Below are 26,607 nucleotides of genomic sequence, written 5' to 3'. Positions count from 1 at the left end.
ATTAAAAATTTCTCATAAAAGCTTGGGTTATTTGGGTGTCTCATGCTAGCTCCTATAGGTGCAAGCGGAGAAAAAATAATCCCTCTCTCCTCTGGATGTCACTGGGGAGACAAGACTTATGTGGATTAACCATGACTGATGGCATAAGAAACAATGTGTATACTGATGAGATCTGGAAATGGTACAGCAAAGAATACCTGCACATTGGTGATCCAATCTCATCTTCCTGATAACCCTGGGAGGCAGGCAGAGCAGAGACTTGCCCATACTGTACACATGAGGAAGCTAAGGCTAAGGCCACCTGACTAGTGAGTGGCAGAGAGGACCCAAATAGAGGTCTCGATCTTCCTCATTCTATGCTCTGTCCTCTACTCAGAGCACCTTGGGAATGCTATAGATGCCAGAATGTATGGGGTAGACAGAAACCACTCTGGGGATCCTCACATAGGAGAGAAGGAAAACGAGGGATGAGTGGGAGTAGTTATGGAAGGCTTTGGAGAGGGCTTAGCTAGATGCCAAGGGAGAAGCAGAGTGTGTGAGAGAAGATAGCCACAGGGAGGATGTTCTGGACAGGGATGGCATGAGCAGTGTCTTGGCAGTGAAACCAAATAGGAATGGACTCTGGGGACAAGGGACAGCAGGTTCCCTGACCCAAACAGGATCTTCATTGAAAAGAGGTGAGAGTTCAGGCGGAAGAGGTTGTTGGAGCCCATTAATGAAGGGCCTTGAATATCATGCAAGGAATGTGACCTATCTCTGCAGACAGTTCAGAGAACTGAAACTTTCTAGGCAGGGACACAGCCCGATGAGAGCAAGGCTGGAGGAGGATGTGATTGTGTAGAATATAGGGCAGAGGTGGAGGTGAGGCTCAAATGTGGGGTGGAATGGGCCTTACCACACCTGACCTAGCCTGTGTCTTAAGGAATGGAGAAAAGGGAACAGTTATAATAGTGAGAAACAAGCTCCGGCATTCACTGGGAGTAGCCTGTGTGTCAGGCACTGTGCTATGCAATTTACATGTTATTATTTTGTTTGTTCCTGACAGCCACACTGTGAGGTGAATACCATTATTATCTCCATTTTATAGATGAGAAACTCAGGCTGGGATGTTGCCACTTTTTCAAAGTCACAGCTAGTGTGAAGTGTGAGTGGCAGAATCAGAACTCGAACACAGGCCCCTTGGATCCATCACCTAAGCACTTCGCCGCTAGGCTGCAAAGCCACTGAGCTGGAAGAGACATTTCAAATAAACACACTCAATAGATCTATCCTGGTGATTAATTAGTGATGAGTTGAAGAAAGAGATTGATTCAGAAATGCTTAAATCCTGGGGGCCTGGGAAATTCTGGTGTCTTTGACAGTGTCAGGGAAACAGAATCCTTCCCATGGCATGAACAGCACATTCCCAAGTGGCTTGTATTTCCCTAAGAGGTTGTGCATTTATTTGGAGCAGCTGCCTTCCCAGAGTTGGCAGCTCCTAGATGCTGGCTGGTCTCCTTTGCTGACAGCCTAGGGCTCTTCTTGGTGACTTGATGCTCATTGCTCACCCATGGGACACAGAAACCAGGGCTGCCAAAACCAGCCACCTAAACAAGCCCCCTCGTTATCATTCAGGCTGGAAAACGACCTTGAGTGCTTTTCAAAGCTGTCAAAGTACACAACAGCTGTGAATGAGTTTGTCACTCACACAGCGTGGCTTCTTGAAACCCAGCCTCTGCAAGTGGCCCACCAAAGGGCTGCAAACCTGATTAATATCCATGGAGAAATTGGCCTTGGTGAACCACTTTCATTTATAAGAACACAGTCACATAAAAATGTATTGAACTTTGATTTTTTTAATTGCATACTCCTTTCCCTTTGGGAAAGTGTAATCATGAAGGAGACATGAAAATAGAGAAGTGTTACCAATTAATCTCTGCTCTGAATTGAAGTATTTTCAAAGATAACCCAAGCCGGGGAATCTCTGATGTAATCAAGGCTCACGCCTCTCTGACCACTTGAATCTTTTTTGTTCTGAGACATTTTTGAGGTTTGAGTGAAGTCCCACAACCTCAAGGTATGGGCACTATAGGAGATGTCAGGCCTGGGCATGTTCTTGGCTTCACTGAATGACAGGATTCATTTTCTAATTGGTCACCCTTTGTCAAAAGAAGATCAAGAACTACTTCACTTCTGTTAATGAATTTCACTGCATTCTTTAAACAGTTGTTGGTTGTCTGTTTTGTGGCTGGCCCTGTGCTAGGCACTGGGGACCCAGAGAATATATGTGTGTCCTGCTCTCCAGATATTGTCTGGTGGGGGAGAACAGGCAAAAGGATAAATAGAGGCAATCTAGTGTGACAGATGTTTCAGTAGAGGAGAGGCAGGGCTGGAACAGAGGAAGAAATTAACTCTGCTCAAAAGAAAATGAAGGCCTTACAGATGAGAAAGAGTTTGATCTGGATCTGGAGTGAGTAGGAGTTTGCCAGGAAGAACAGGGCATCTTAGACATGGAAAACTATGTAGAAACACCCAAAACAGGAGACAACTGGACTCATTGGCATGATTTGATATGGAGGGGACATGGACAGCTGACTAGAAATAACGTGGATCTCCTCTTGGTTTAATCTCCTCTGCAAGGAGAGCCATTGAGGGGGTTTCAGTGGAGTGAGGAAAGGGGTGTCGTGAGGTGCCTTGTTTGTACTCACACTGATTGTTCTGTGAAACAAGGGTTGGAGAAGGAGTTACTGGAGGTAGGAGACCAGTTAGAGGGATGTTGTCATAATACAGGTGATGGATGTTGGGGCCTGAACCTGGGCAGGGGCTATGGGTTTGGAGAGAAGCGAATGAATTAAAAAGATAGAAGAAAAATATGAGAAATTATGGAAACAGATCAGTCAAGGATTACTCATTTCTGGTTTAGACAAGTGGGAGGATGGGGCATCTATCTAACTTAAAGAAAGTGGAAGGCAGAGACAATTTTGTGGGCAGGAGATGAAGTTGGGTTCAGAGAACCCATGGGGGATCTAGGCAGCTTCATTATAGGGAGGCTTGGCTGTGGATATGAAAATGGGCTGCATTTTAGGGATTTAGGAGGCAGAATTAATAGAACTATTAATCAGCCCCTGGCAGCTGAACCCTTGAAATTTGGCTCCTCCAAACGGAGCCTCCTGAAATGCTAGGGAAACACATGGGAACAAGGGCTGCGAACCTGGGATTTTATCCATGTAGACATGGCCGGTGTATTGTAATGTACCTCCAACAACAACGACAGTAACAATGGCTAACACATAGAGCTTACTATGTGCCAGGCATTTTTCTAAGCTCTTTGTATATATTAACTCAATTCATATATCCTCACAACAGAACTCTGAGATAGGTAGTATTATTATTCCCACTCTAAAACAGAGGCTCATTGTTTTGCCCAAGGAGGTACAGACAGTAAGTGGTGGACCTGGGTTTGCCATAAAGCGGCAGTCCCAGGGCTGACTCTGCCTGTGTGTGTTTAAGATTTTAAGTACTATGACGATGCTGCTGATGAATACCGGGACCAGGTGGGTACCCTGCTGCCGCTCTGGAAGTTCCAAAATGACAAAGCCAAGCGCCTGTCCGTCACTGCCCTCTGCTGGTAAGTATAGGCATTGCAGCAAACGCAGAGCCTCTGAGTGCCCTCTACATCCCAAACCCCCAGTACCCCCTTCTGCACTTAACCACCTTGAGTATGACATGTGACAGTATGGAAAAATATGGAACTTGGATTCTTATGGGATCACAAGACCACCCCCAGGACTCCCAAGTGGTGAGGGCCTAAGCTGGAGAACAGATGTCTGTAGTATATTTAGGCACCAGTGCCAATGGGAAGGCCCTTGTCCACAGGAGGGCCATGTTCATTTCCTATGCCAATGGATTCATATTTTTTTTTGCAGGAATCCAAAGTACAGGGATCTGTTTGCAGTGGGATATGGCTCTTGTAAGTGATCTGGCTATTCATTTGCTCATGTAAACAGCAAACACCAAGTACCTACTCTGTGCAGAACTCTTTGCCAGTTGTAAGAAATACAAAGATGACTGCCCGCAGGGTGCTCACAGTCTAATGGGGAAGACCCACAATCCTACTGGCAATTAGTGCTGGGTGAAGGAATATTCTAAGCTGAATGTGTCAATGGAACCTTGAAGGAGTTATTCTGGTGAAGAAAGAGGGGAAAACACTTCTGGCAGAGGAACCTGCATATGCAAAGGCTTGGAGGCATGAGGAATACGGCAGAATATGAAGCTGCTGGGGGGGCCAGGGTCAGCCCTCAAAGGGCCTGGTAAGCCATTCCAAAAAGCTTGGATCTTCTCCTGAGGGGAAACCACTGAAGGAATTCAAGGACAGGGACATGACCAGTGCAGGGAGGAATTGCAGGCATTGCAGGCCTGAGACTGGAGGCAAGGAAACCAGTTAGGAGACTGATGCGGACATCCCAAGGAGAGATGGCAGGACCTTAACCACACTGTGGAGTAGGGATGGAGGCCCCCCCTTCCTGCCTCCTCCTCAGGCCTTCCTGACCGGGTGGGTGGGGGCATGGGGGATGGGATCCCCTGAACCTTAGGAGCCCACTGCTATCCAGAATGTGCCCACCCCTGCCAGTTACCCACCCAAGGCAGGAAGGCAGCACAATGGAAACTGTGTCCAGGCGATTTGCTTTCCCTTCATGTTACTTGGTCCCAGAAGAAGCCCCTAGCGCTGTGCTGGCCTGGACATTCCCCCTTTCCAACGGGAGAGGGCCCTACACTTCACAGTAGTCTCGCTCCCCAGTGCTAACAGCTTGTTCTCTGGCTGGGAGGATCAGCTTCTGCAAACACAAAAACCTTTCCATTCTCCAAGCTGCTGCTGGCTGGCAGGCATACAAGCTCCCAGTCACTGCCCCTCAGACTGCCTGTCCGCCCATTCTTTGACCAGGGTGGGGAGGGGCAGGGGGTGTTTGTCATTCCTCTCAGGGAGGAGACCTTGGAGCTGCTCCCAGTCTTGTGGTCTGGGCCGCCTTTGAGGATGCCCTAAATGCCTGCTTTGTGTCCCCACTCCTGAGGGTGGGCTGCTGCCAAGTGGGAAGTGCCCTCCCCCTCTGGCAGGGAACTAGCACATTCCTCCCCCTCTGCTGCAGCTACTGGGCCTGGAACAGGGCCTGGGGGTTGGGTTGGGCAGGCCCTCCCAGGAGTGGGTGTGGACCCCCCTGTGAGGCTACTCTCAACCCAGGCTCTCTGCCCAGGTCTGAGGCAGGGGTGTAGGGGTTGCTCCTCAGAAGGTGGGAGGGGAAACTGCTTCAGTTTTAGCGCTATTCTCCCCCCACCCAGGTTCGGAAGCAGGCTCAGCTGGTCGGGGTCATGTGGAGGCTGTCGTGGGGGCTGGGGGGCTGGGCAGCCTTGGGCAGGAGCAGTAGAGTAGGTCACCTCCCACCAGCAGAAGACCTTGAGCCTGACAAGCCCAGCAATGTCCTTTGGGCAGGCACTTACCTGAGAACGGTCTCTTTGTCCTTCCTTGATCCTGTTAGCTACATCCACGTGCCTGAGTGGTACCCGTCGTCAGCTGCAGTCCTGGGGGTGGGGGTGTCACTTTCCAGTGACACCTGGGGCCAGAAGCCTCTCTGAGCCTTGGTTTCTTCGTTGGTGACATGGAAAGGCTGACAACCTGCCAGGCCTCCATTCCAGGGCTATTGTGAGGTACGCTTGAGAGAGAAGAAGTAAACATGCTGCAAGCGGAGGAACCACCTACACATAAAGGACAATCATTGCTGATTTGTCTGTCATTCTTTCTCGTAGGTTTCCTGCAGTACCCTCAGGGAGCCCGAGCAGAGAAGGGGGGTGTGGAGACAGAGGTAGTCTCCTAGGGAGCAGGGCCCAGTGGCAGCGGCAGTGGTATTTGCTTTTGCTTTCACTGGCTCGGGGGTTGTTGGCCGGCTTTCAGATGAGCATCTATTCTCCAGAGCCTTGCATATCTCAGAACCACCTGCAGAGGCCTGAATAGAACCAGGCTGGGCTGAGACTCAGGAAGGCCCCTGCATCCATCCTGAGCTTGCCTCTGGGAGTCCCATGCTCTTGAGTGCCTCCATGGGACAAAGAGGGCGAAGCTGGGGCAGACAGAAGGCACCCTAGCTGCTGGATGGGGTCACTATGAGGAGCAGCTGGTCTCACCAGCATCCATCACACTGTCTTTGGAAGCTCCCAGATACCACCCTCCCATAATCAGCTTTTGCCTCATGAGGACAAACACTGGAGTGAGAATTTGGGTTTGTTGTTGGATTTGACTCTGGTGAGCTGAGTCTAGACCTCATAAACCTCCTTTTTATGGTATTCCCAGATATTCTGTGACTCAGCCAAATGAAACTTTGGCAGGGGTAGGTATGTACCCTAGGAAGGACTGTAGCCATTCCCTCATTTCTGGGACAGGCCAGGTTGGTTGGAGCCAGCCAGGAACAAGCAGGTAGAGAAAAGGAAATCTGGGCAATTGCCTGCAACAGCACAGAAACATCCCTACCTGCTTCCCCTCTATAGCTGCTGGGTACCAGCTAGTGAGCACAATAGGCTGCTTAAAGGGCAAAGATTGGGATCCCCCTAGGGCCAGGCTACATGTTCCCAGCAGAGTAGAGAAAGAGGCTGTCAGTAGGTATAAAGCAGGTGGAGGAAGGTTAGAAGAAAAGGAACTAGCCCAAGAAGAGATGGCCTTGGGACTGCTGGGATGCAATGATGTCAGCCGGCTGTACTGAAGGGGTCCTTTCCAGCCCATTAGCCAATTCATAGCAGGGAAACAGGGACTTCTCATGGTCTGCCAGGCATGGATGGTGGAACAGATCAGGATGCTCTGTGTGGTCCTGAGGCTATCACACAGGAGATGGGGCAAGAAGCTTCCCAGAGAGCCATGTATTGGAAGAGCAGGGGAGCCAGCTGTTCCCCAGCCCAGCCTCTGTCTGGGGACAGCACCCTCAAAAGGGGCCAATGTCAGGCTCTGAGTCCCAGCTCTAAATCCCTTCCCACTCTGTCCCACCACATCCTGGCCTGTCCCTGGGCCTGCCCAGGCCAGAGATACACTTTTAGGGATTTAAATCTTTCCTGATCATTTATTTGTCAGCTTCACTAATTAAGCAGTGTTAATTTCATTTACTGGAAATGGAAATTCATCCACCTCATTTCTTCTCATTCATCCTCCACACACAAAATCCATCACTCCTCGGCTGCAGGCTGCGTAAAATTTACAGGACTAATTATGTTGTCAGGTCTCTTTGTAAATACAGTCCTTAAAGGCCACTGTGCTTGCTGGGTTGTAATGCAAGGGCATTCCTGTTGTTAGTTTAATTACTGGTTAGTTATTTAGGTTCTCAAATGTTTGCCTCATTTTCCCTAAATCAAATTAAATGTCCCGCTTGATGTATTCTGTCTCTAAGGCCTTGCTCTTATTTCCACACTGTTTAAATATGACTTCTAATCGAATGAGAGTGCCTGGAAAAGCCCAGCTGCTCGAGAGGCTGAGCCCAGCTCGGCACCATGGCCTCTGGGCCATGCTTGAGGTTTTGAACCCTCTAGCAACTGATACCCTTCTTTAGAGCAGCCTTGGGCTAGTCCCCTGCCTTTGGAAACTGTGAACGTCCTAACGCAAGGGGCATTTTTGTTCCTGGAGTCGAAGGTGGCAAGGCTGAGGTATGGGAAATGGAGAGAGGGTTTCATTATTGTCATCAGAAGGGCGGAGGAGCATTGCATCCATCCAGCTGACTTCTAGAGGGACGGCTTCCAAACCATCCCAGAAAAAAAAAAGTGCCATCTATGGGAGCCTCTCTCTCTGATTGCTTAAGTACGTTTGGGTCAATTTTCCCTAAATGTCTACTATATTAGTTTCCCGTTGCTGCTGGAATAAACTACCACAAATTTAATGGCTTAAAATAACACAAAATTATCATATAGTTCTGGAGGTCAGAAGTCCAAAATAGGTTTCACGGAACCAAAACCAGGTGGTAACAGGGCTGCATTCCCTCTTGAGGCTCCAGGGGAGCAGCCCTTTCCCTCCCCTTTCCAATTTCTACAGGCTGCCCACATTCCATGGCTTGTGGCCCCCTTCCAGCAAGCAATCGAATCATTCTGACATCTGCTTCTATGGTTACATCTCCTTCCCTGACTCTCCTGCCTCCCTCTTTCCCTTATAAGAACCCTTGTGATTACATTGAGTCTACCCAGATAATCCAGGATAATCTCCTCCATCTCAAGGTCTTTCACTTAATCAAATCTGCAGAATCCCTTTTGCCATGAAAAGTGACATATTTACAGGCTCTGGGGATTAGGATATGGACATCTTTGCAGGGGGGCCTTATTCTGCCTACCACACACCCCCTCCAAGTGCCTCTTGCATGACTTAATAAGGGAGTCATTAAACAGCTGCTGTCTTGGAGCCAGTCCTGGGCTAGACTCATTTAGGACAGCACAGTAAGAGAGGAAGCCTGCTGTCAGTGGCTGGCCTGGTATCCTTGTCTCTGTAGCGTGGCATCTACTTCCTCCTGTCCACTGACCTGGCCTGATGCCCCTACATGCCCTCTGCTTTAGCAGAGTGCCCCCAGGTAGGGGCTGCACTAGCCTTCCACCTCTCCAGCTTCGGCTCCCCTGAGCTTGGTGAGGAGGCTGGGAGGACCGAGCTGGTGGCGGAAGGGCTGGGACTATGTTCATGACTACATATCAGGATGGGCGCCAAGTACACAGAAAATGAAAGAAAGAGTGGGAGGCACTCCCTTGACATGGGGCTGGTGGGGAGAAGGGCCTCTGCTGAGTAGTCAATTGTTGATCGCCAAAAGCTGTGCCCAGGTCAAGTGGGCCTGTGGAAGCCTGACTGGCTGGCCTGGGACTTCTGGGTTTGGGGAGCATGCCTAGATCTAGGGCTCAGGCTGAACCTGGGACTGTGGGGATATGCTCATAGGTGGCTAGTTTGGGACTCACTGTAGACAATTCGATGTTAGTTCAAGCTTAGCCCATATTTAGCTGGGGGGAGGGGTACATGGGCATTATCCAGGCATCTATGGAAAGCTGCCTGCCCTTGGCTGGGCATCCAAACCCCCTCTGAGGGTTCTGCTCCTTCCCAAGCTCACACACCTTCTTCACTTAGCAGCTCTTTGAGCCAGCATCCCCCTTTCCTGCACCTCGGGGATAATTAGGAGAATAAACCTGGTCACCTTGATTGGTTGTTGGATCTTTCCATGATCTCTGAGAAGGGAAAGGTCACATCTCATAATTCCACTTCACAGATGGAAAAGATGAATCCCAGAGAGGAATCCCACACTCTGACAGATGCAGAGCAGGGCAGGGCTTGCCCATCTAGTGGGGTAGGGGTAAGGGGGCTTCTCCAGGCAGGGCAGTTGGATCCTCCAACCTCAGCCGCCCATCTTCCCTGGGTAGATGACTTCATGAAGCAGAGCCGGGGCATGCTGCTGCTCTACAGCCTGAAGAACCCCAGCTTCCCCGAGTACATGTTCGGCAGCAACAGTGGCGTCATGTGTCTCGACATCCACGTGGACCACCCCTACCTGGTGGCAGTGGGCCACTATGATGGCAACGTGGCCATTTACAACCTGAAGAAGCCCCACTCCCAGCCCTCCTTCTGCAGCTCAGCCAAGTCTGGCAAGCACTCAGACCCTGTGTGGCAGGTCAGCAACCAGGGTGGGAGGGGTGGGGATGGGAGCAGCATGTGGGCCTGGAGCCACTGGAAGAGGGAGGGAGCTTGGGGAGGAGAGGACCACAGGCAAGGAGATGAGGATGGCAGGTACCATCAGGTCAGGATCTGGGTGTCAGAAAAGGGCAGAAGGTGAAAATCAGGAGGCAAGAGGGTCTCCAGTGAGAGCTGGGGTCTGCTGCCCCAGAGCTTCCCTCAGGAGGGCCCCCACCTGTTTGCTAAGGATCTCTTAGATGTGGCGATCAGTAACTCAGAAGACATAGCTGGAAGGCTCCAGGGCCTGACAGGCTCCAGCTGAGTACAGTGGGCCCTTAGACAATGTGGGAATGAGGGACACTGACCCCCACACAGTCAAAAATCTGTGTATGACTTTGGGGTCCTCAAAAACGTGACTACTAATAGCTTACTTTTGACCAGAAGCCTTACTGACAACAGTCAAATAACACATATATTGTGTGTTATGTATATTTTATGTACTGTATCCTTACAATTAGGCAAGTAGAGAAAAGAAAATGTTATTAGGAAAATCATAAGGAAGAAAAAATATATTTACTGTTCATTAAATGTAAGTGGATCATCACAAAGGTCTTCATCCTCATCATCTTCACATTGAGGAGGCTGAAGAGGAGGAGAAAGAGGAGGGGTTGGTCTTGCTGTCTCATGGATGGCAGGGGCAGAAGAAAACCTGTGTATAGTTGGACCCATGTAGTTCAAAGTCATGTTGGTCAAGGGTCAACCGTATGTTAAAGACCAGGTCCTTGTCTACAAGCTTCCTCAACTCCGCACGGGGCCTTTCCTCTGCCATCTGGGCTAGATTTGGGGAAACTCCCAGGCAGGGGTGGCTGCTGCTGGTTGCCTGCCCTCGGGTGGGACTGTAAGGCCTGGTAGGCAGGTCTGCCCCTGAGCCTCTCTGTAGCACCCCCTCTTCTCCAGACATGCCTAGAGTGGTGGGTGGGGCCTCTGCAGAAGTCTGACACCAATCTGGAACCATTACCTCGACATTGGGGCTGGATTTCACCCTGACTGTGTTTCCCATCATATTCCACTGGGTGTAGGTTTCAGTTTCACTCTCAGAGGGTCTCTTAGCTGTGGCTTTGCAGGCCCTTCCTTATTGTGTCCCAAAGGTCCCCTTCTTTCAAAGGCTGTGTACTATTTTTCCATGGGCAGGTCTGGGAGGACCTAAGGATAAATTTCTGCCTGAAGTTGCTCAAGGTCTCTGGGCTCATCAGACAGCAGTGGGACTCTGTCTTCTCTTCTTTCACTTCCCTCCTGCCCTGACAGTCTGCAGGCAAGTTCTACACTCCTGCCTCTTATGGCCCTGAGCTCCCTGAGACATGTGGACACCTTCCCCAGCACTGACAGGCCTGAGCAGAGGGAGGACTGCCCAGGCACAGGGGCCATGGTGCCCTCTCAGCTTTATCCTTTACCCAGAGCCTGGGGCAGAGGGTGGGAGGGAGGCAGCCCCTCCTGCCATACGCCCTCCCCGGCTACTCTCCAACAAAGCAGAGACCAGAGGTTGCAGCCTCAGGAGTTTTCTCCACCAAAAAGTCCACCTCCCAATTAATCACCAGGCCTTCCAGACACATGTAGGTCTCCAGGCAGGGAAGGATCTCTGTAGAAACTTTAAAACTCAGGGAGAGGAGAAAAGGCCTGTCTTGATCATACCTGGCCCAGCCCTGCCCCTGCTTTCCCAGCTCAGATAGCCCAGGGCCAAGCGCAGAGCATCTCTGGTTGGCCTGACCACCTTCCTTCCTCAAGCCAAGCAGAAGGGCAGAGGCCCAAGCCAACCACCCTACTCCTACTCTGCTATGTCCTGTAAATCAAATAGCAGATTGCTGGGAAAATGGGCCATTGAGAAGAAACATTATTGCTTTCGCTGAGCAGGTCCCAAGAAGACAGGAACTCAGCTGGACAGAGAAGCCTTCTGCTCTCCTATCCTGCCAGGAAAACAGGGCTGCTGCCTTTGCAAAATGGAAGATTCAATTTCTTGTATAGAATCATGGCATGTGACATGGTCAGGACCCACCTGTCTCTCACTTGTTTACTCACTTCCTGTTCTCTTCTTTTCTTCTCATTCCTTCCTCCCTCCTTATTCATTCACTTACTCATTCATACATTCAGTAACTCCTCCCTGTGTGCTCCTCTGGTTGATCTCTGGAGTTCCTACTGGGGAGATAACCACAGCCACAGACTGACCAGGGCAGGGCAGCGTGCTAAGTGCTAAAGTAGAAGTGCGCAAGGAGGGGCACCCACACTGTCCTGGGTGGGGACCAGGGGGTGGAGGGCTGGGCAGGTCTTTCTAGAGGAAGCAACACCTGAGCTGGATTGTGAGGGAGGAGAGAGAGTTAGTGAGATGAAGAAGGGTACAAAGGGGTCACATGTGCAATGACAGGGGGTATCAAGCAGAGTAGCCTGTTGGGAAGTGACACGTCATTTGAAGCACCCTGCACTTATCTATTAAGTTAAGATGCTTGGACATTGTACGTCCGTGGTTTCAAGCAAAGTGTTCATGCAGAAGCCCATATTAAAAAGATGAGATTAATATTAAAAAGAGATGAGAAAATATTAAAAAGATGAGAGTGGTGCTCTGTTAGGACCAGGTCCCTGCTTGCTTAAGGGTCCCCTATTTTCACTCCCTCTACCCCCTGAGCATAGTTCGAAAATTGCTGCCCAACCGTCAGAGAGTTTGGGGCAGAGGAGTAACACAGTCATGTTTGTCTCTTGGAAGGATCCTCTGGCTGCAGCATGAGTGATTTTGAAGCCTGAGCTAGGGCAGGGGCAGTGGAGACAGAAATGAGAAGACAGGGTTGAGAGCTGGTGGGGTAGCAAAATCAATAGAAGGAAATGATTGATCAGATATTAGATAGAAGAACTGATGCTGCCTGGGTTTGAGGTGCTTAGTAGGCCATCCATAGGAGTGAGAAATGGCAGAAGAAAAACAGGTTTGGCCAGAAAGTAATACAAGAAACCCAAGGGACACCCAGAGGGAGGCGTCCTCCAGGCATTTGGCTATATGAGCATGGAGGTTGAAGGAGAGCCAGGCTGCTGAATGAGATGTCAGAGACATCAGAGTCTAAGTCCCTCTTAACAGGACTGTGTCAGAGATACTGTGTCAGAGATATATGGGGGAGGCCAGAGAGGTTGTGTTAGATCTCAAATGCCAGGCTGAGGCAGAAGGAGTTTGTTCTGTTGGCAGTGGTGAGCCATGGAAGGTTTTGGAGCCAAGGAGAGGACTGTCTGTTCTAAGAAGATTGGGCTCCTGTCCCACAGCACAGGCTTCTTCTCCAGGGAACCTGCCTGAGTAGCCAGCTCTGTGCAGGCCCTACTGTGAAGCTTCAACCAGCAACACTCTGTGGGGTGTATGTGTGTGTGCGTGCTGGTGCAATTCTGGGGAAGGAGGCAGGAAGGATGTACGAGCAAGAGACTAGGGTCAAGCAGGTCTGCCCTAAGAAAATAAGGCAGAAGAGAATAAATCAGTGAAGCAGGCTCCAGCTCCTCCCTACCACCTGGTCCCTGGGAATTCATTCATTCTCTTAACCTCACTTACCACCCTCCCTCTTTTGCTTTATTCCTACCGGCTCACCTCCACCCCAGGAGCATGTGTGTGACTTGCGCACATACACACATACACAGTCACTTGCAAATACACACACACCACCCCCCACTGGGCATCAGGCTGCTAAGTGGGGTGTGAAATACAATTTCCATGTGGTGCTGGCGTCTGCTCATTAAACACTTCCCTTTGCAGCTCCCTAGCGCCTCTTACAGCCTGGCCTTTGACACCCCCTGTCCCCTCCCCCCTTTAAAGGGACCACCTTTACACAGAAGGAGAAGCGGTCTCAATATTAGGGCTGGCTCTGACTTATGCCTCACAGGCTCTGTGGCGCTCTCAGTCCAGTGAAAGTGCAAAAGAGCCAGCTGCCTGGACAGACCAAGACAGGACTCAGCCCGCCCTCCTGAAGCTCCGATCCACCAGGCCTCAGGCTGGCTGGGGAGAGGCAACCCATTCTCTACTTCCCTCCAGCCCCCAACAACCCTGGTGACAGCAGCAGTTACAGGCAACAGGCAATGGCACTGGGTTCTTGGCCTCCCTCACTGGTCCTCTGCTAGTGACAGGGGGAGGGGACAGGACGGTGGTCCCAGCATGGGCGGTCTGGAGGGAGCTAGAGAATGGAAAACTCGGCACCCAGCCCCACCCCAGCTCTCTGGGACATGGCTTGGCCAGGCCTCCACATCTGGCAACAGAAACTTGAGTCTCAAGCATGTCATCTTCATAAGACAACAGCTCTGTCTCCAAAACACTTTCCCATATGTTTGCTTCCAGCCCTGAGAAGATGGGTGGGGCAGGATAATTAACCCTGATTTGCAGTTGGAGAAATGCAACTCAAATCTGGGACTGGGAGCAAAGTTCTGGGAGCAGGAGTTAGTAGCAAAGGAAAGGTGGGAAAGAGGAGACACTTCCTAGAGAAAGGCCAAGCCTGGAAGAGGTGGGCAGGAGATGGGGGCCTGCTCCTCTTCACCCCCCACTAGCAAGCAGGGAAAGGCCCCTGCAGAACCTTGGCACCCAGATTCCTAGGATGATGGTAACAATGAGGACATTAGCTAACATGTATTGAATACTTCATATGTGCAATGTTCTGACGTAAGGGCTTCACATATATTATCTCATTTATTTCTCATAACAAACCTGTGCTATTATGACTCCTGTTTTATAAACAGGAAACTGGTTGATGGGCCCTGTTCTTTCCAGGCCATGTTTATTTATGCAAGGTGGTTGAACCCGTAGCCACTGCCTTCTCCCCACAGTGGAGCTCCTGGAACCCAACCCAGGGAGGGATTGGGTACCTCCACTGCCAAGCCAGTAAATTAAGGCGATGCTTTGACTGGCACTATTGCTCCAGGAAGGTCAAGAAAGGAATGAGAAATCCCCAAGAAAGGAATGAGAGACAGAGATGGATGGAAGGAGGGAGAAAGGACCAATCATGGGATTCTGGGAAATGGGCTCCCAGAACTTGCTTCTGAGCCTCAGATGGGTGCTTGGGGGAGCCCTGCTCTGCCCACAGCCCTAACTCAACACTTTAGCAGGGTCCCAGAGCTCACATTTTGGGATGTTTCAGGTCAAGTGGCAGAAGGATGACATGGACCAAAACCTTAACTTCTTCTCTGTGTCATCTGACGGCAGGATTGTGTCTTGGACTCTCGTGAAGGTGCCTATTTCCCAGAGAGGGTCACACTGGGGTGACTGGGGAGGCAGGGAGCTAAATGGCAAAGGGCACCCCCCAGCCTTGCTCATCTAGCCCAACCCACGTGCCCTCCCCCCCACATCCCTCTGTCTGCGGCTACAGAGAAAGCTGGTTCACGTAGATGTCATCAAGCTGAAGGTGGAAGGCAGCACCACGGAAGTTCCTGAGGGGTTGCAGCTGCACCCAGTGGGTAGGAGCCCCAGCCCTCTCACCTCCAGGCCTGGCCAGGTCATTCAGGCCCAGTGAGGGTCAGTGACAGTGGTCCTTCCCCTGACTGAGTGCTCCCTCCCCAACCTGTGCCAGAGCCTGACAGGAGATTATAGGAAGGCTTGGCCCTGTCTGCTGAACCCTTGGCTGTTTGTAGACCCTCCCTGTTTATGCAGTTCTCATCCCTGTGTTTGCAGACCCTGTTCCTGTTTATGCAGATCAGGTGCTGTTATGCAGATCCAGCCCTGTTTATGCAGATCAGGCCCCTGTTTACCCAGATCCTGTCCCTGTTTACTCAATTCCTACCCTGTTTATGCAGACTATATCCCTGCTGGCACAGACCATGTCCCTGTTTGCAGACCCTGTCCCTGTTTACCCTGACCCTGACCCTGTTTAACTCAATCCCTGCCTTGTTTACCCAGGCCCCCATTCCTGTCTGCAGAACCCCTGGCCGTTTGCAGAATCCTAACTGCCTGGGACAAGCAGGCCACAGGGCTGGTTTCTGTTTGCCTGGCCTGGTCCCAGCCCTTACAGGGGCCCTAGTTCAGTCTGTCCTGCGCTGAGTCCTGCGCTGAGAGTGCCTGGGCTGAGCTCCTCTGCTGAGTAGGGGAGGCACTGGGAGCCTCCCTCTTGGAACTGGGCTAAGCCTGCCTCTCCCTCTTTTCCCAAGGTTGTGGCACTGCCTTTGACTTCCACAAAGAGATTGACTACATGTTCCTAGTGGGCACAGAGGAGGGAAAAATCTACAAGGTGAGGCTGCCCTGTGCCAGCTCCTTAGAGGGCCGCTTAGACCTGAGCACCTGGGGAGCTTAGAGTTCTCAACAGATCCTATTTTGATGGATTTTAGTTCCCATCAGTTCTAGAAGGCCTCTTGAGGGAAGAGAATGTATTTCTTGACCTGCTTGGGTGATAGGAATAAGGGCTAAATGCAGGAAAGGGGATGGAGAATCTAGAGGGTGACTTTAGCCCAGCTCAGCATCTTTTCCTCCGGGCCCTCCCTCCCTTCCTGGGAGTTGAGGTAGAAGGGGGAATTCGGAGGAGTTAGAATATTTTGGGAAAACTTCCTGGAGGAGATTTGTACTTGAGCTGAGCTTGGAAGGCCAGAATTATCTCTGAATACTGGGTACATCCCAGCCAGCAGGATGGAACCTCACGGTCAGTTTCTACAAGGTCTCAGTGGTAGTAGGTGAACGTCCTTCTGAACTTCCATCCATCCAGAAATAGCTCTGCTGCAAGCTTTTCTTAGGCTCAGAGACTCAGAATGTTAATTACAGGCAGCCTCTTGGGAGCCCCTGAGGCCCAGCCAGAGCTGGTCTGAATGCAAAAGAAGTCCCCACCCCCTCTTCACCCCTCCCACTGGCAGCCCAGGAGAGGCAGGAGTAACAAGAGATTACTCAGTCACACTGTCTTCTGGAGGGAGGGAGAAAGGGGCATGCTGGTCAGGGCAAAAAACTGAATAGGAAAGCTGGAGATCCAAGTCAGCTTCTGGCTCTGCACCTGCTCTTGCCTGGACAAGGTGGGATGTTATCAGTGTTGCAAGGATGATGTCTGGGCTGCAGGTGGAACCAGGGCTCTGTTCGTCCACAGGTCCTGGCCTGGAAGATGGCCAGACCACACCTCACTCAGGGCCTGAGACCTGCTCTGCCCTCTCTTAAGGAGAGAAGGCTTTTTCTGCCTGGCCTGGAATCCTCTGGGGTCAGGGCACTACAGCCCTTTCCTTCATCCTGCAGGAAGGCTCCCCTGCCCATCCTGAACCCCCAGATCCTCAAGCCCTTCCTTTCCCCCAGGGTGTGCTGAGGGTGGGAAGGGCAGCCAGGAGCTTGGCCCCAGTTCAGCTGGGATGCGATGTGGGTTAAGGACAGGAGTCTAAGGCTCTGATCCTCCAGACCCCCAGGGAAGTGGTGGCTGCTGACCTTTCTCTCACTTCTGACCCCCGTTCCCTCCCCGACCAGTGCTCTAAATCCTACTCCAGCCAATTCCTCGACACCTATGACGCCCACAACACGTCAGTGGACACTGTGTCCTGGAACCCATACCACACCAAGGTCTTCATGTCCTGCAGCTCCGACTGGACAGTGAAGATCTGGGACCACACCATCAAGTGAGGGGCCTGTTCCTGGCTCTGCCTGGGGCCCTCCCCTGGGCTATGGCACTGTGAGCCCTCTGTGCCATGGGCTTTCCACCCTCCACCTCTGCAGGACCCCGATGTTCATCTATGACCTGAACTCAGCCGTGGGTGATGTGGCCTGGGCGCCATACTCTTCTACTGTGTTCGCAGCAGTCACCACAGATGGGAAGGTGAGTGCCAGCGTCCTGACCTCACTGAGTCCCTACTGGAGATCAGGTGTGTTATCTCAGGGGCTTCCTGATGGAGAACCCATCCCATGCCTAGGTCAGGAAGGAGAAGGCGGGACATAAGGACTGTGTATTTTCCAGGGGCAAGCCATCCAGGGTCCAGCCAAAAGAGGAATCATTCATCCCATGAGGCTTCAGGGAGGAAACGGAGCTGTTCACCTTGGAGGAGAAAGCACTCTGGGGGATGAGATGCCATGGAGCAGTTATTTCCTCTGCTGTATGGTGGGAAGCTAGAGGGTGGCAGGGCCCGGCTCCATCTAAGGAAAAATGTATGAGCCAGTGTTGATCAGTGACTGAATAGTGTCTATAATGTAGTGAAGTCTCCATCCCCGGGAATGTGCAAGCTGATTCTGAGGGAACTTCAGTGGGGTGGAATGGGAGGGGGCTATTCAACACTGAGAATTGGTGAGAGCTCAGAAACAAACATCTTGTGAGCATATTCTTGAATGCAAACCCATTTTCCCTATGGACTTTGATATAAACTGAGAAGCACTGGCTGCCCCAAGGAAAGAATGCAGCGATGAAGGCACCATCCTAAAGTCCGTCAGTCATCTCTTCCTGGAACAGATAACTACTAAGGGCCAACGATGGTGCCCAGCTCTAGGCTGGACCCTGGTGGCTTAGATACCTGCTCTTGTGGAGCTTATGTTCTAGTGAAGGGAAAGATACAAAAAGCAACAACAAAATTCCCAGTGTTAAGTTCTAGGCAGAGAATTATTAATAAAAGACTGTGATATGTAAACATAAATGTTCATGGCAGCATTACTCATAACAGTCAGAGTGGCAACAACCCAGTGTCCATCAACTGCTGAGTGGATAAACAAAATATAGTTTCTCCTTGGGGATTATGTCAGCAAGGACAAGGAATGATGTGCTGATACATGCTACAACATGGAGGAACCTTGACAACATGCTTAGCGTAAAAAGCCAGTCACAAAAGACCACATACTGTATAATTCCACTTATATAATACATCCAAAACAGGCAAATTTGTAGAGATGGAAAGTCAATTTGTGTGGCCTAGGGTGGTGAAAATGTTCTAAAATCCGTTGTAGAGAAGGTTGCATAACTGTGAATATACTAACACCAAGAATTTGATACTTTAAATGAGTGAATTTTATAGTATATGAATTATATCTCAATAAAGTTGTTACATTAAAAGAAGAAAGATAGGTTCACAAAGGCCAGGCAACGAAAAAGAAAAAAAGAAAAAGAAAAAATAAAAGGACTGGGTGGTCTGTTGGATACAGTGGTCAGGAAAGGCTTCTTTGAAGAGGTGACACGCACGCTGAGAGTTGACTGGCAAGAAGGAGGCAGCCATGTGGAGATAGGGCAGGGGAGCAGCCCATGGTGAGGGAGCAGCTGGGGCAGATGCCCTGAGGTGGGAACCAGCTTGGGGTTTAAGGAACAGGAAGGCAAGTGTGGTTGGGGTAGAGTAAGCAAGGGGCGAGAACATGAGGTGAGAGTGGGGAGATGGGCTAGAGTGTGGGATCTGGATTTTATTTATAGTGCCAAGGGAGACTGTGGGAGGATTTTAAGTGCTTTAAAGGTAAGCCTACTGCCATATGGAGGATGGATTGTAACAAGGCAAGAGTGGAAGCGGGGAGACCAGTTAAGAGGCTGCCACAGTTGTCCAGGTGAGAGTTGGCAGTGGTTTGGTCTGAGGGTGTGGTGAAGGTAGCATCCAACATGGAATGAGCACTGGTATGTCAAGCACTGTCCCTGCACTTTACATATATTAACTGGTGTAAGCCCTGGCTCTGCCACTTACTAGCAAGTTAGCCTCTAAGAGCCTCTAACTCCTCCGTTATAAAATAATGACAGAACCACCTTACAGAGTGGTTGTGAAGAGCATAATGAGGTGATGCAACCGTATGATGTGCTTGCCCAGAGTCTAGTACATAGTGAGTGCTCAACAAATGGTAGCTGCTATTTTCTTTCCTTTTCTTTTCTTTTTTTTGAGACAAGATCTCACTCTTGCCCAGGCTGGAGTACAGTGGCTCCATCTTGGCTCACTGTAACCTCCGCCTCCCAGGTTCAAGTGATTCTCCCATCTCATCCTCCCTAGTAGCTGGGACTACAGGCATGCACCACCACGCCCATCTAATTTTTTGTATTTTTGGTAGAGACAGGGTTTCACCATGTTGGCCAGCCTGGTCTCAAACTCCTGACCTCAAGTGATTCACCCACCTTGGCCTCCCAAAGTGCTGGGATTACAGGCGTCAGTGAGCCACCATGCCCAGCCTATAGCTGCTATTATTAATTCTCCAGAGATTTAAAATTTCTCCTAAACTTTTTTATTCTCACTCTTTCAACCATAGGAAAAACACAGAGACACAAAATTCCCCCTCCCTCCACCTCCAGCTCCAGTGTGCTAGCCATTAGCCTTCTACAGTCTTTCCCCAGAAAGTCCAGGGACTCATTCCTCTGAGGTGGAAGACAGGCCTCATTACCCCGAGTGTGCTGACACCGACCTCTCCACAGGCCCACATATTTGACTTAGCCATCAACAAGTATGAGGCCATCTGCAACCAGCCTGTGGCGGCCAAAAAGAACAGGCTCACCCACGTGCAGTTCAATCTCATCCACCCCATCATCATTGTGGGCGATGACCGTGGGCACATCATCAGCCTCAAGCTCTCACCCAATTTGCGCAAGATGCCAAAGGTACAGGCTCTGGGACTTTGAGCTGCTGCAAGACGTAAAGTCTCCAGGAGGGTGGGGATGACAGAAGGGAGAAGCCAGGGTGACCACCCAGTTTCTGACGTGGGAGACCCAGGGTAAGGATGGTGTCATTGCCTGAATGAGGCTCACAGTAGAAGCAGGTTTGTGAGAAAATAGCAGTTTGACATGCTGCATTTGAGTTACCTGTGGGGCCCCAGGTGACTCTCCCAGGTGGAGACATCCAATGAGCTGGTGGATCTGAAGCCTGCAGAGGCAAATGTGGAGGTATCATTGATTTCTTCCCAGTGGAAATGCTGTGGGTAGGACAGGTCACCCAGGCAGGGGGCCTGGGGCTGAGCCACTGCCTCATTGACTGGGCTTTCACAGGGCTTCAGCCCCAGTGCTCCCTGAGCTGGGAGCTGTGGGTCTACACAGAGAGGAAGGAAATGAGCCGCAAGGAGAGTAACTAGGTCAGCAGCTATGCAGCCCTCCTTCTGAGCTCTGGTTCCTGTTTCTAGGGTCTCCAATGATCAGGAGACCCTCCCCAGAGACCAAGGGCCCCAAATACAGGTCTGGAGCCCAGAGCGATGACCTTAAAATCTAGATCTGAGTCCAGATCCAGACTTATGAACCCGGGCTTTGCAGCCCAGGCCTTGGAATCCTGAGCCCAAGAACCCAGAGCCCAGTCCTGCCCATTTGTGTGCTAAGAGTAGAGATGGCTTTTTGCTTTCTGCCAGGTTCTGGGCCAGGATCAGGACTGGGCCAGCTTGCCCTGATGACCATCCCTCCTGGCAATTTGAGGCATTTACTGCAGTTTGAGGCAGTGGCAGGGGCCTGTGTCTTTCGACTACTGTCTTCCCTGCACTGTGCTCCTACCAAGGAAGGGACTGCTGCACCATCCCTCTGGTGCTGGCTTGGCCTGTTCCCCACCATGGCCAGGGAGGCAAGGGCTGGGAGTGTGGCTGGCCCTGTAATTGTAGCCAGCTGGGGGAGGGGGTGGACTTGGCTATAAATACTCAAAAGGCTGCTAAGCGCCTGCAGCTGTGGCCCAGAGGCTGTGGTGGGCTTGAGGGGAGGGAGGGAGTCGGGCGTGGTCTGAATCTCTTTGCTGAGCCCAGCTAGTTGGCCTCAAGGAGGAGGAAGGAGGAAGCATAATTTGTGGAATAGATAAAATGTGTTCTTAATTTTCTGAGGAGAGAGACCCAGGTTGAAGCTGGCAGAGTTGGACAACCCTCCAGGAGGGATGATGGTCATTCTTTGGGGGAGGAGTACAGCCATGACACCATGAGGGCGGTAGACATGGGTGGGAGCCTGCCCTGCCCACTCTGATCCAGGGAGGTAAGCATCTCCCATAGTTTCAGTTCCCCTCAGAGAAGGGTCAGTCATGGCTGGGAGAGCTGGGCTGTGTGTATCTGGGGACCTATGTCTCTGAGGACCTGAGAAGGGACAGGTGGGGGCTGGTGGGTACTTGAGTGGATTAGAGGTTCCCGTGAAATTGCCATCTGACCCTATCAGCCAAGTGATTCATGCAAAACAAAATCCTCTGGGCATCCCTACTGCCCTTCCTCTGTGAGCTGCAGACTCCCTGCCCTTTCCAAATGGCTTCCCCACAGAGGTTTGGACCTCCCTGCCCAGGGAGCTCCCATGATGGGTGTCAAGAGCCCAGAGAGTCCAAGGCCAAAGACTGTCTTTCCCTAACTACAGGATAGATGGGAAACTGAAGCTCAGAAAGGCAAAGGCCTTGCCCAAAGTCATATAGGAAGTTAATGACAGAGCTGGAACTAAAACCAGGTCCCCTAACTCCCAGGGGATGGGGTGAAGCCAAGAAGAGAACCCAAGCTTAATTTAGGAAGGAGAGAGGGAAGAGAGAGAAAAAGAGCTTTTTTGTCCTCTGCCTGAAGAGGGTAGAGGTGAGCTAGGTAGTGGCAAAAAGGCACTGGGCTGCAAGGGGATAGGGGAGAAAATTTGGGAGCAGGTATGGGGTCACACCAGGGGGAAATCTGAGCTCCACATGGTGACAGCAGCCAAAAAGGAGCCAGGGAAGGGCCTACTGGCCCTGCACTCACCCCTCCGCATCCCCTTTACAGCCCTGGCCAGACCAAGGTAAGGCTGGGGTAGGTGTCAGTGAGCAGTGGGCACAGGTGGCTGAGAGGATGGGGGCCCAGGAGCACAGCGAAGGCAGGAAATGGGGAAATGGCAACTGCCCAGCCTGCCCCAGCACAGCCCTCACCCCCCTGCCTGGACAGCAGGGAGGGTGGGACTGGTGCTGGTCTGCCAAGGAGTTCTCGGGACCTGTGGGTGACACACACTCCAGTGTCCAACTTATAATGGAAGGATTAGAGTGCTTTGCAGGTAGGGTGATGGGTCATAAACTCAGGATCTGGTCTTCTAAAGGACAACCTCAGCCAACGACACCTGGAGTCACATGGACTATTCCCTCTGCCCTTATGGGTCTCTTGACAATCTTCCCAACCCTGGGTATGTCTGACACAGCAGGTCTCGCCCCAAATAGCACCCACTGCCAACCTGACCTGAAGGCATCAGGTGAGAGGACTAGGTGAGGTCCGGGCCCCTGAGGCTCTGTCCACAGCCCCTCCCTCCCCAAACACATACCCATTAGCTCCTTGATAGGTCTCGGCCAGGGACCTTCCCATGGTAAGGATGGTGCCAGCAGTCAACCCCCCGCCTTCGCAGAGCTGGATTTCCCTGGCCTGGAAGGTTGTTCCCCTGAGGGTCAGGGAATGGATGCCTTTTCCCACTCCCACAAGCATCAAGACCCCATGTCCATCTGAGTCAGTTCAAGCCAGAGCTGGACTCCTTTTTGCAAGCTGTCAGCTGAGCCCCTGTGTCACCTAACCTGAGTTGGGGAATGATCGTGTCAGGGAGAGGGGAGGCAGGGATCCAGAATTTACTGGGCAGGGGAGGGGTAGGGCACAGCTGGACAGGCTGGGCAGAGGAGGTGGTGCTGGGACCCGGAGGGGGGGGCCCACCATTCCTCCCTCATGTATACTTTCCCTCTCCCCAGGAAAAGAAGGGGCAGGAGGTGCAGAAGGGTCCAGCTGTGGAGATTGCGAAACTGGACAAACTGCTGAACCTGGTGAGGGAAGTGAAAATCAAGACCTGAGGGGCTGGCCTCAGTCTCTGTCCCATCGCTTGAATACAGTACTCCTAGGGCTTGACCCTGGTACCCAGCCCAGCCTTAGCACCCAGCATGTGACCCCACTCCTGATCAGGTCCCAGCATCTTCCCTTCTTGTTCTGTTCCTTAAGGTCCCAGCACCTTACCCGAGGACTTGGTCTTCAACCACCATTACCCCTCTAACTTTGCACAAATAAACCTGTGTAGAAACCCACCCCACACCTTTAATTGTGCTACCACAGGGCCCTCAGGAAGAGAAGAAAATCTCAGGGTAGAGCCATAGTTCCATTTATTATCCAGCAAACACTGGGAGGACCAGGGGAGGGGCCCAGCCTGGACACCCTCCTATTATTGCCATGGGTTCCAGTTTGCTTCCCCAACCTAGAGGGCCTAGAGGTGCTCAGCCTAGGGAAAGAGTGGACCCGGCCCCTGACCCTTGGCCCTTGGGATGGAGCATAGTCCAGATGGCCCTGGCTCTAGCACCAACTCATAAGCCCCCACCCCAGGCCCATCTCCTTAGGGCCACTGAGCTCCTATTGGAGCCAAGCTGGCTAGACTCTGGGCCGCTGGGTCCAGCTCCAAGCAGGCGGACTCTTGAGTTCTGGACCCCAGGCTGGCTGAACTCTGGGATCCTAATTCCAGGCTCTAGGTGAGGTGGACTTAGGTCCTGGGCTCCAGGCTAGGCCAGGGGCCTTCAGGGCTGCAGCAGGTAGCTGCCTTCATGGCTGGGCTTCTGGGGTGGTGGGGCCTTCTCAGGACAGGGGCCAGGGCTGGAGTTGGGACTGGATTCAGAGAGAGAGTCAACGTCGGCAGAGCGAGAATGGCAGGCCCAGCAGAGGATGACCCAGAGCAGCAGCAGCAAGAAGCCCACGAGACCGTTGCAGACGATGGCGATGAGGGCCCCCTGGGAGATGGCTGCCCCCATGACAGGCAGCACCCTCAGACCAGCACAGACAGTGGAGCTGCCTCAATGGTGAGGCCCATGCCTAGGCAGGACTCTGGTATGGCCGGCCTTCAGAGGAGGCTGTGCTGTCTGCACGCTCAGTGATTCCTGGGCAGTGGAGATGTCTACCTGCAGTCCCGAGCCTGTTGGGGGTACACAGTAAAGGAGAGGGTGGTGAGGAGGAAGGGTGGGGTGAGGCCTAGGAGGAGACAGGTAGGGAAGAGAGCCTCCCTCCCACATTTCTGGCCTCCCTGGTGAAAGACCTTGGGTCCCAACAGGCTCGAATACCCCACAGAGCCATCACCCCCATCCACAGGCCTGGTTCTGGGCACCTGAATGAGTGTGTAGCCACCGTGGGGAAGCTGAAGTAGGCAGCCGTCATCTCATTCTCCTTAGACCTGGTGGGCATGCCCTGGTCCTGCCCACCAAGCTTGCAGCCCTCAAAAGCCCTCTGTTGGTGGGTGGGATCCAGGCAGCCCCCGACCCAAAAGGATGGGGGTTGTAAGCAGCTCTGGTGTGGCCTGGGCGCCTCCTCTCTCCCAGGACTCCAGCCAGCCCGACCAGGAGACCTCCAGAGGCGCCAGCTTGCACAGAGGGAACTTTGTGGAGGCCCTGGCAGGCATGTGCAGGCTCTGTGCGTCCAGGGCTGTGTGCCTCTATGTGGGGCTGCCTCTCTGGGTCAGGTGTGTGTGTGTCTGGTGTCTCACTGTCCCTCCGTTGGATGTGTGCCTGTGCCTCTGCACACCCACCTCTGTGTGTGTGGCTGCCTCTCCGTGTGTCCCCATCTCTGAGTATGTCTCCTCTATGTCTCATTTCTCTACCAGTGTGTCTCTGTGTATCTCTGCATCAGTCTCTGTGTCTCTCTCTCTCTCTTCCAGGCTGTATCCCCCTCTGTTCCCATGGACGTGTCCCTATCCCCTTCTCCGTGGGGTCTTTTCGGTGGTTCCTGTGTCTCTGTCTTTGTGTTCGTCTCTCTCCGCGGCAGTGTGTCTCTGTCTCTTTATCTCCATCTTCGGGTCGCGTGTTCTTGGCCCCCGTGCCCGTGGCGGGAGGCCCTTCTTACCTGAGTTGAGCCTGGTGCGCGCCCGCGGGAGGGTCCGGGGCAGCGGGATGCTCGGCGCCGACTAAGGCTCGGGAGCCTGCGGGCGGGGGGCGGCGGGAGGTGGGAGACCAGCAGAGGCGACGTCCGCTCCCCCAGGCCTCCCCCTCGGCCGCGCAGTTTCCACCGGCCGCTCCCGCCGCGGCGCGACCGGGGCGGCCTCTGCCGCGGGCGGTCTGCGGTGAGCGGGCACCTCCTCCCCTTGGGGCCGCACCTCCTCCGCGGCCGCGGCGCTCGCTCGCTCGGCAGCGCTCGGGCGGCGGCGGCGGGAGCTGCGCGGTGTTCGGCTGGGCTCGGCTGCGTTCGGTTGGGCTCGGCTGGGCTCGGCTACGTTCGGCTGGGCTCGGCCGGGCTCGGCGGCCAGCAAAAACAGCGAAGAGCCCCGCTTCCTGGGAGGCCGGCGGCCTGCGGCCCGGGGGCGGAGCCATCCCAGCGCCGCTGCCGCCACTCAATTGGCTGGCCGAGCTCCGGTTCCCGCACCATTGGTGGTGCGCTGGGGTGGGGACCAGCCCGCCTCTCGTGCCGGCGCGGGACGGGAGGAGGGCCGAAGGAGTAGCTGGCCCTGGATCCTTCCCGGGAGAGGGTTTGGGGTGGGGGCGAGGCCTAACCTCTGGTAGGGATTTCTTGCACCTTCTACACCTGGAAGGGTTGTACACCCCACATCCGAGAAAGGCCAAGGCCTCTGCATTTCCACATCTGAGGAAACCACGCCTCTGTATCTGGGAGAGGTCTCTAAGTAAGTCATCCGGAGGAAGGCCCCGCGTCCCCACACCTGGCAGGAGACTGAATCTCCTCACCTAGGGAACCGCCTATAGTGCAGTCCCGCACTTCCCTCTGCCCACCTGGGTGTGGACTCTGCATTCCCACTTTAGAGGGCCCCAGGTTCCCTGGCCCTAAGAGGTGTGAAAATCTCTGGCAACACAGGTTCTTTGGACACATTTACTGAGTTCCTACCCAGTGTTGGTCGCAGGCTTGCTGCCAGGCTGTTGGGGAGTCTGGGACAGAAATGGAGTGTCCTGAGCGATGGTTCCGCCCTGGCTGGAATAGGTGCAGGCGTGGTGGAAATCCTGTCTTGCCATCCTAAAAGCTCCCCTAAGAAGAAGATAGCTTGGACAGAAGCAGTGAGGTAGACCTTGTCCTCCCCGACCTTCACAGGCCAGTGATTGTCACCTATTCTGATCCGGCCGTCTTCTCATCCCGCTCTACATGCTCTCTTTGGAGGATCACATCCCTGAAGCTATATCATGAAGACTCCCAGTGCTCCCAAGTCTAGCCTTAACTTCTCTCTGGAATCCTA

At 52.6% G+C, this 26,607-nt stretch overlaps 2 protein-coding genes across 12 annotated transcripts in view; one reads left to right on the top strand and one right to left on the bottom strand.

The window, feature by feature from the left end:
* The window catches only part of DNAI1 (dynein axonemal intermediate chain 1), a 62,121-nt gene extending 38,639 nt beyond the window's left edge, over positions 1-23,482 (top strand). For 6 of the 11 annotated variants that reach the window (XM_016960767.4, XM_016960761.4, XM_016960765.4 and 3 more), the window contains 10 exons: positions 3,490-3,607; positions 3,906-3,949; positions 9,388-9,635; positions 14,779-14,868; positions 15,007-15,094; positions 15,782-15,861; positions 17,064-17,212; positions 17,310-17,409; positions 19,951-20,133; positions 23,156-23,482. In XM_016960767.4, the coding sequence (XP_016816256.2) occupies positions 3,490-3,607; positions 3,906-3,949; positions 9,388-9,635; positions 14,779-14,868; positions 15,007-15,094; positions 15,782-15,861; positions 17,064-17,212; positions 17,310-17,409; positions 19,951-20,133; positions 23,156-23,254 (1,199 nt within the window). In that variant the 3' untranslated portion in view covers positions 23,255-23,482. Of the gene's footprint in view, positions 1-3,489; positions 3,608-3,905; positions 3,950-9,387; positions 9,636-14,778; positions 14,869-15,006; positions 15,095-15,781; positions 15,862-17,063; positions 17,213-17,309; positions 17,410-17,547; positions 18,215-19,950; positions 20,134-23,155 lie in introns of those variants that run through there. The other 5 variants (XM_054658781.2, XM_016960764.4, XM_054658782.2 and 2 more) reach the window with 3 other exon arrangements.
* A 58-nt stretch (positions 23,483-23,540) lies between these two features.
* Positions 23,541-25,488, bottom strand: ENHO (energy homeostasis associated). The gene is made up of 2 exons (XM_003312056.4): positions 25,275-25,488; positions 23,541-24,354 (listed from the first exon to the last, which is right to left on the bottom strand). Exon 2 carries the CDS (start codon positions 24,191-24,193, stop codon positions 23,963-23,965), a length of 231 nt encoding a protein of 76 aa, XP_003312104.1. The 5' UTR covers positions 24,194-24,354; positions 25,275-25,488; the 3' UTR covers positions 23,541-23,962.
* Positions 25,489-26,607: the final 1,119 nt, after the last annotated feature.

The sequence above is a fragment of the Pan troglodytes genome, chromosome 11 (assembly GCF_028858775.2).
Source record: "Pan troglodytes isolate AG18354 chromosome 11, NHGRI_mPanTro3-v2.0_pri, whole genome shotgun sequence".
Taxonomy (NCBI): Eukaryota; Metazoa; Chordata; class Mammalia; order Primates; family Hominidae; genus Pan; species Pan troglodytes.
This window is presented reverse-complemented; position numbering and strand designations above follow the sequence as displayed.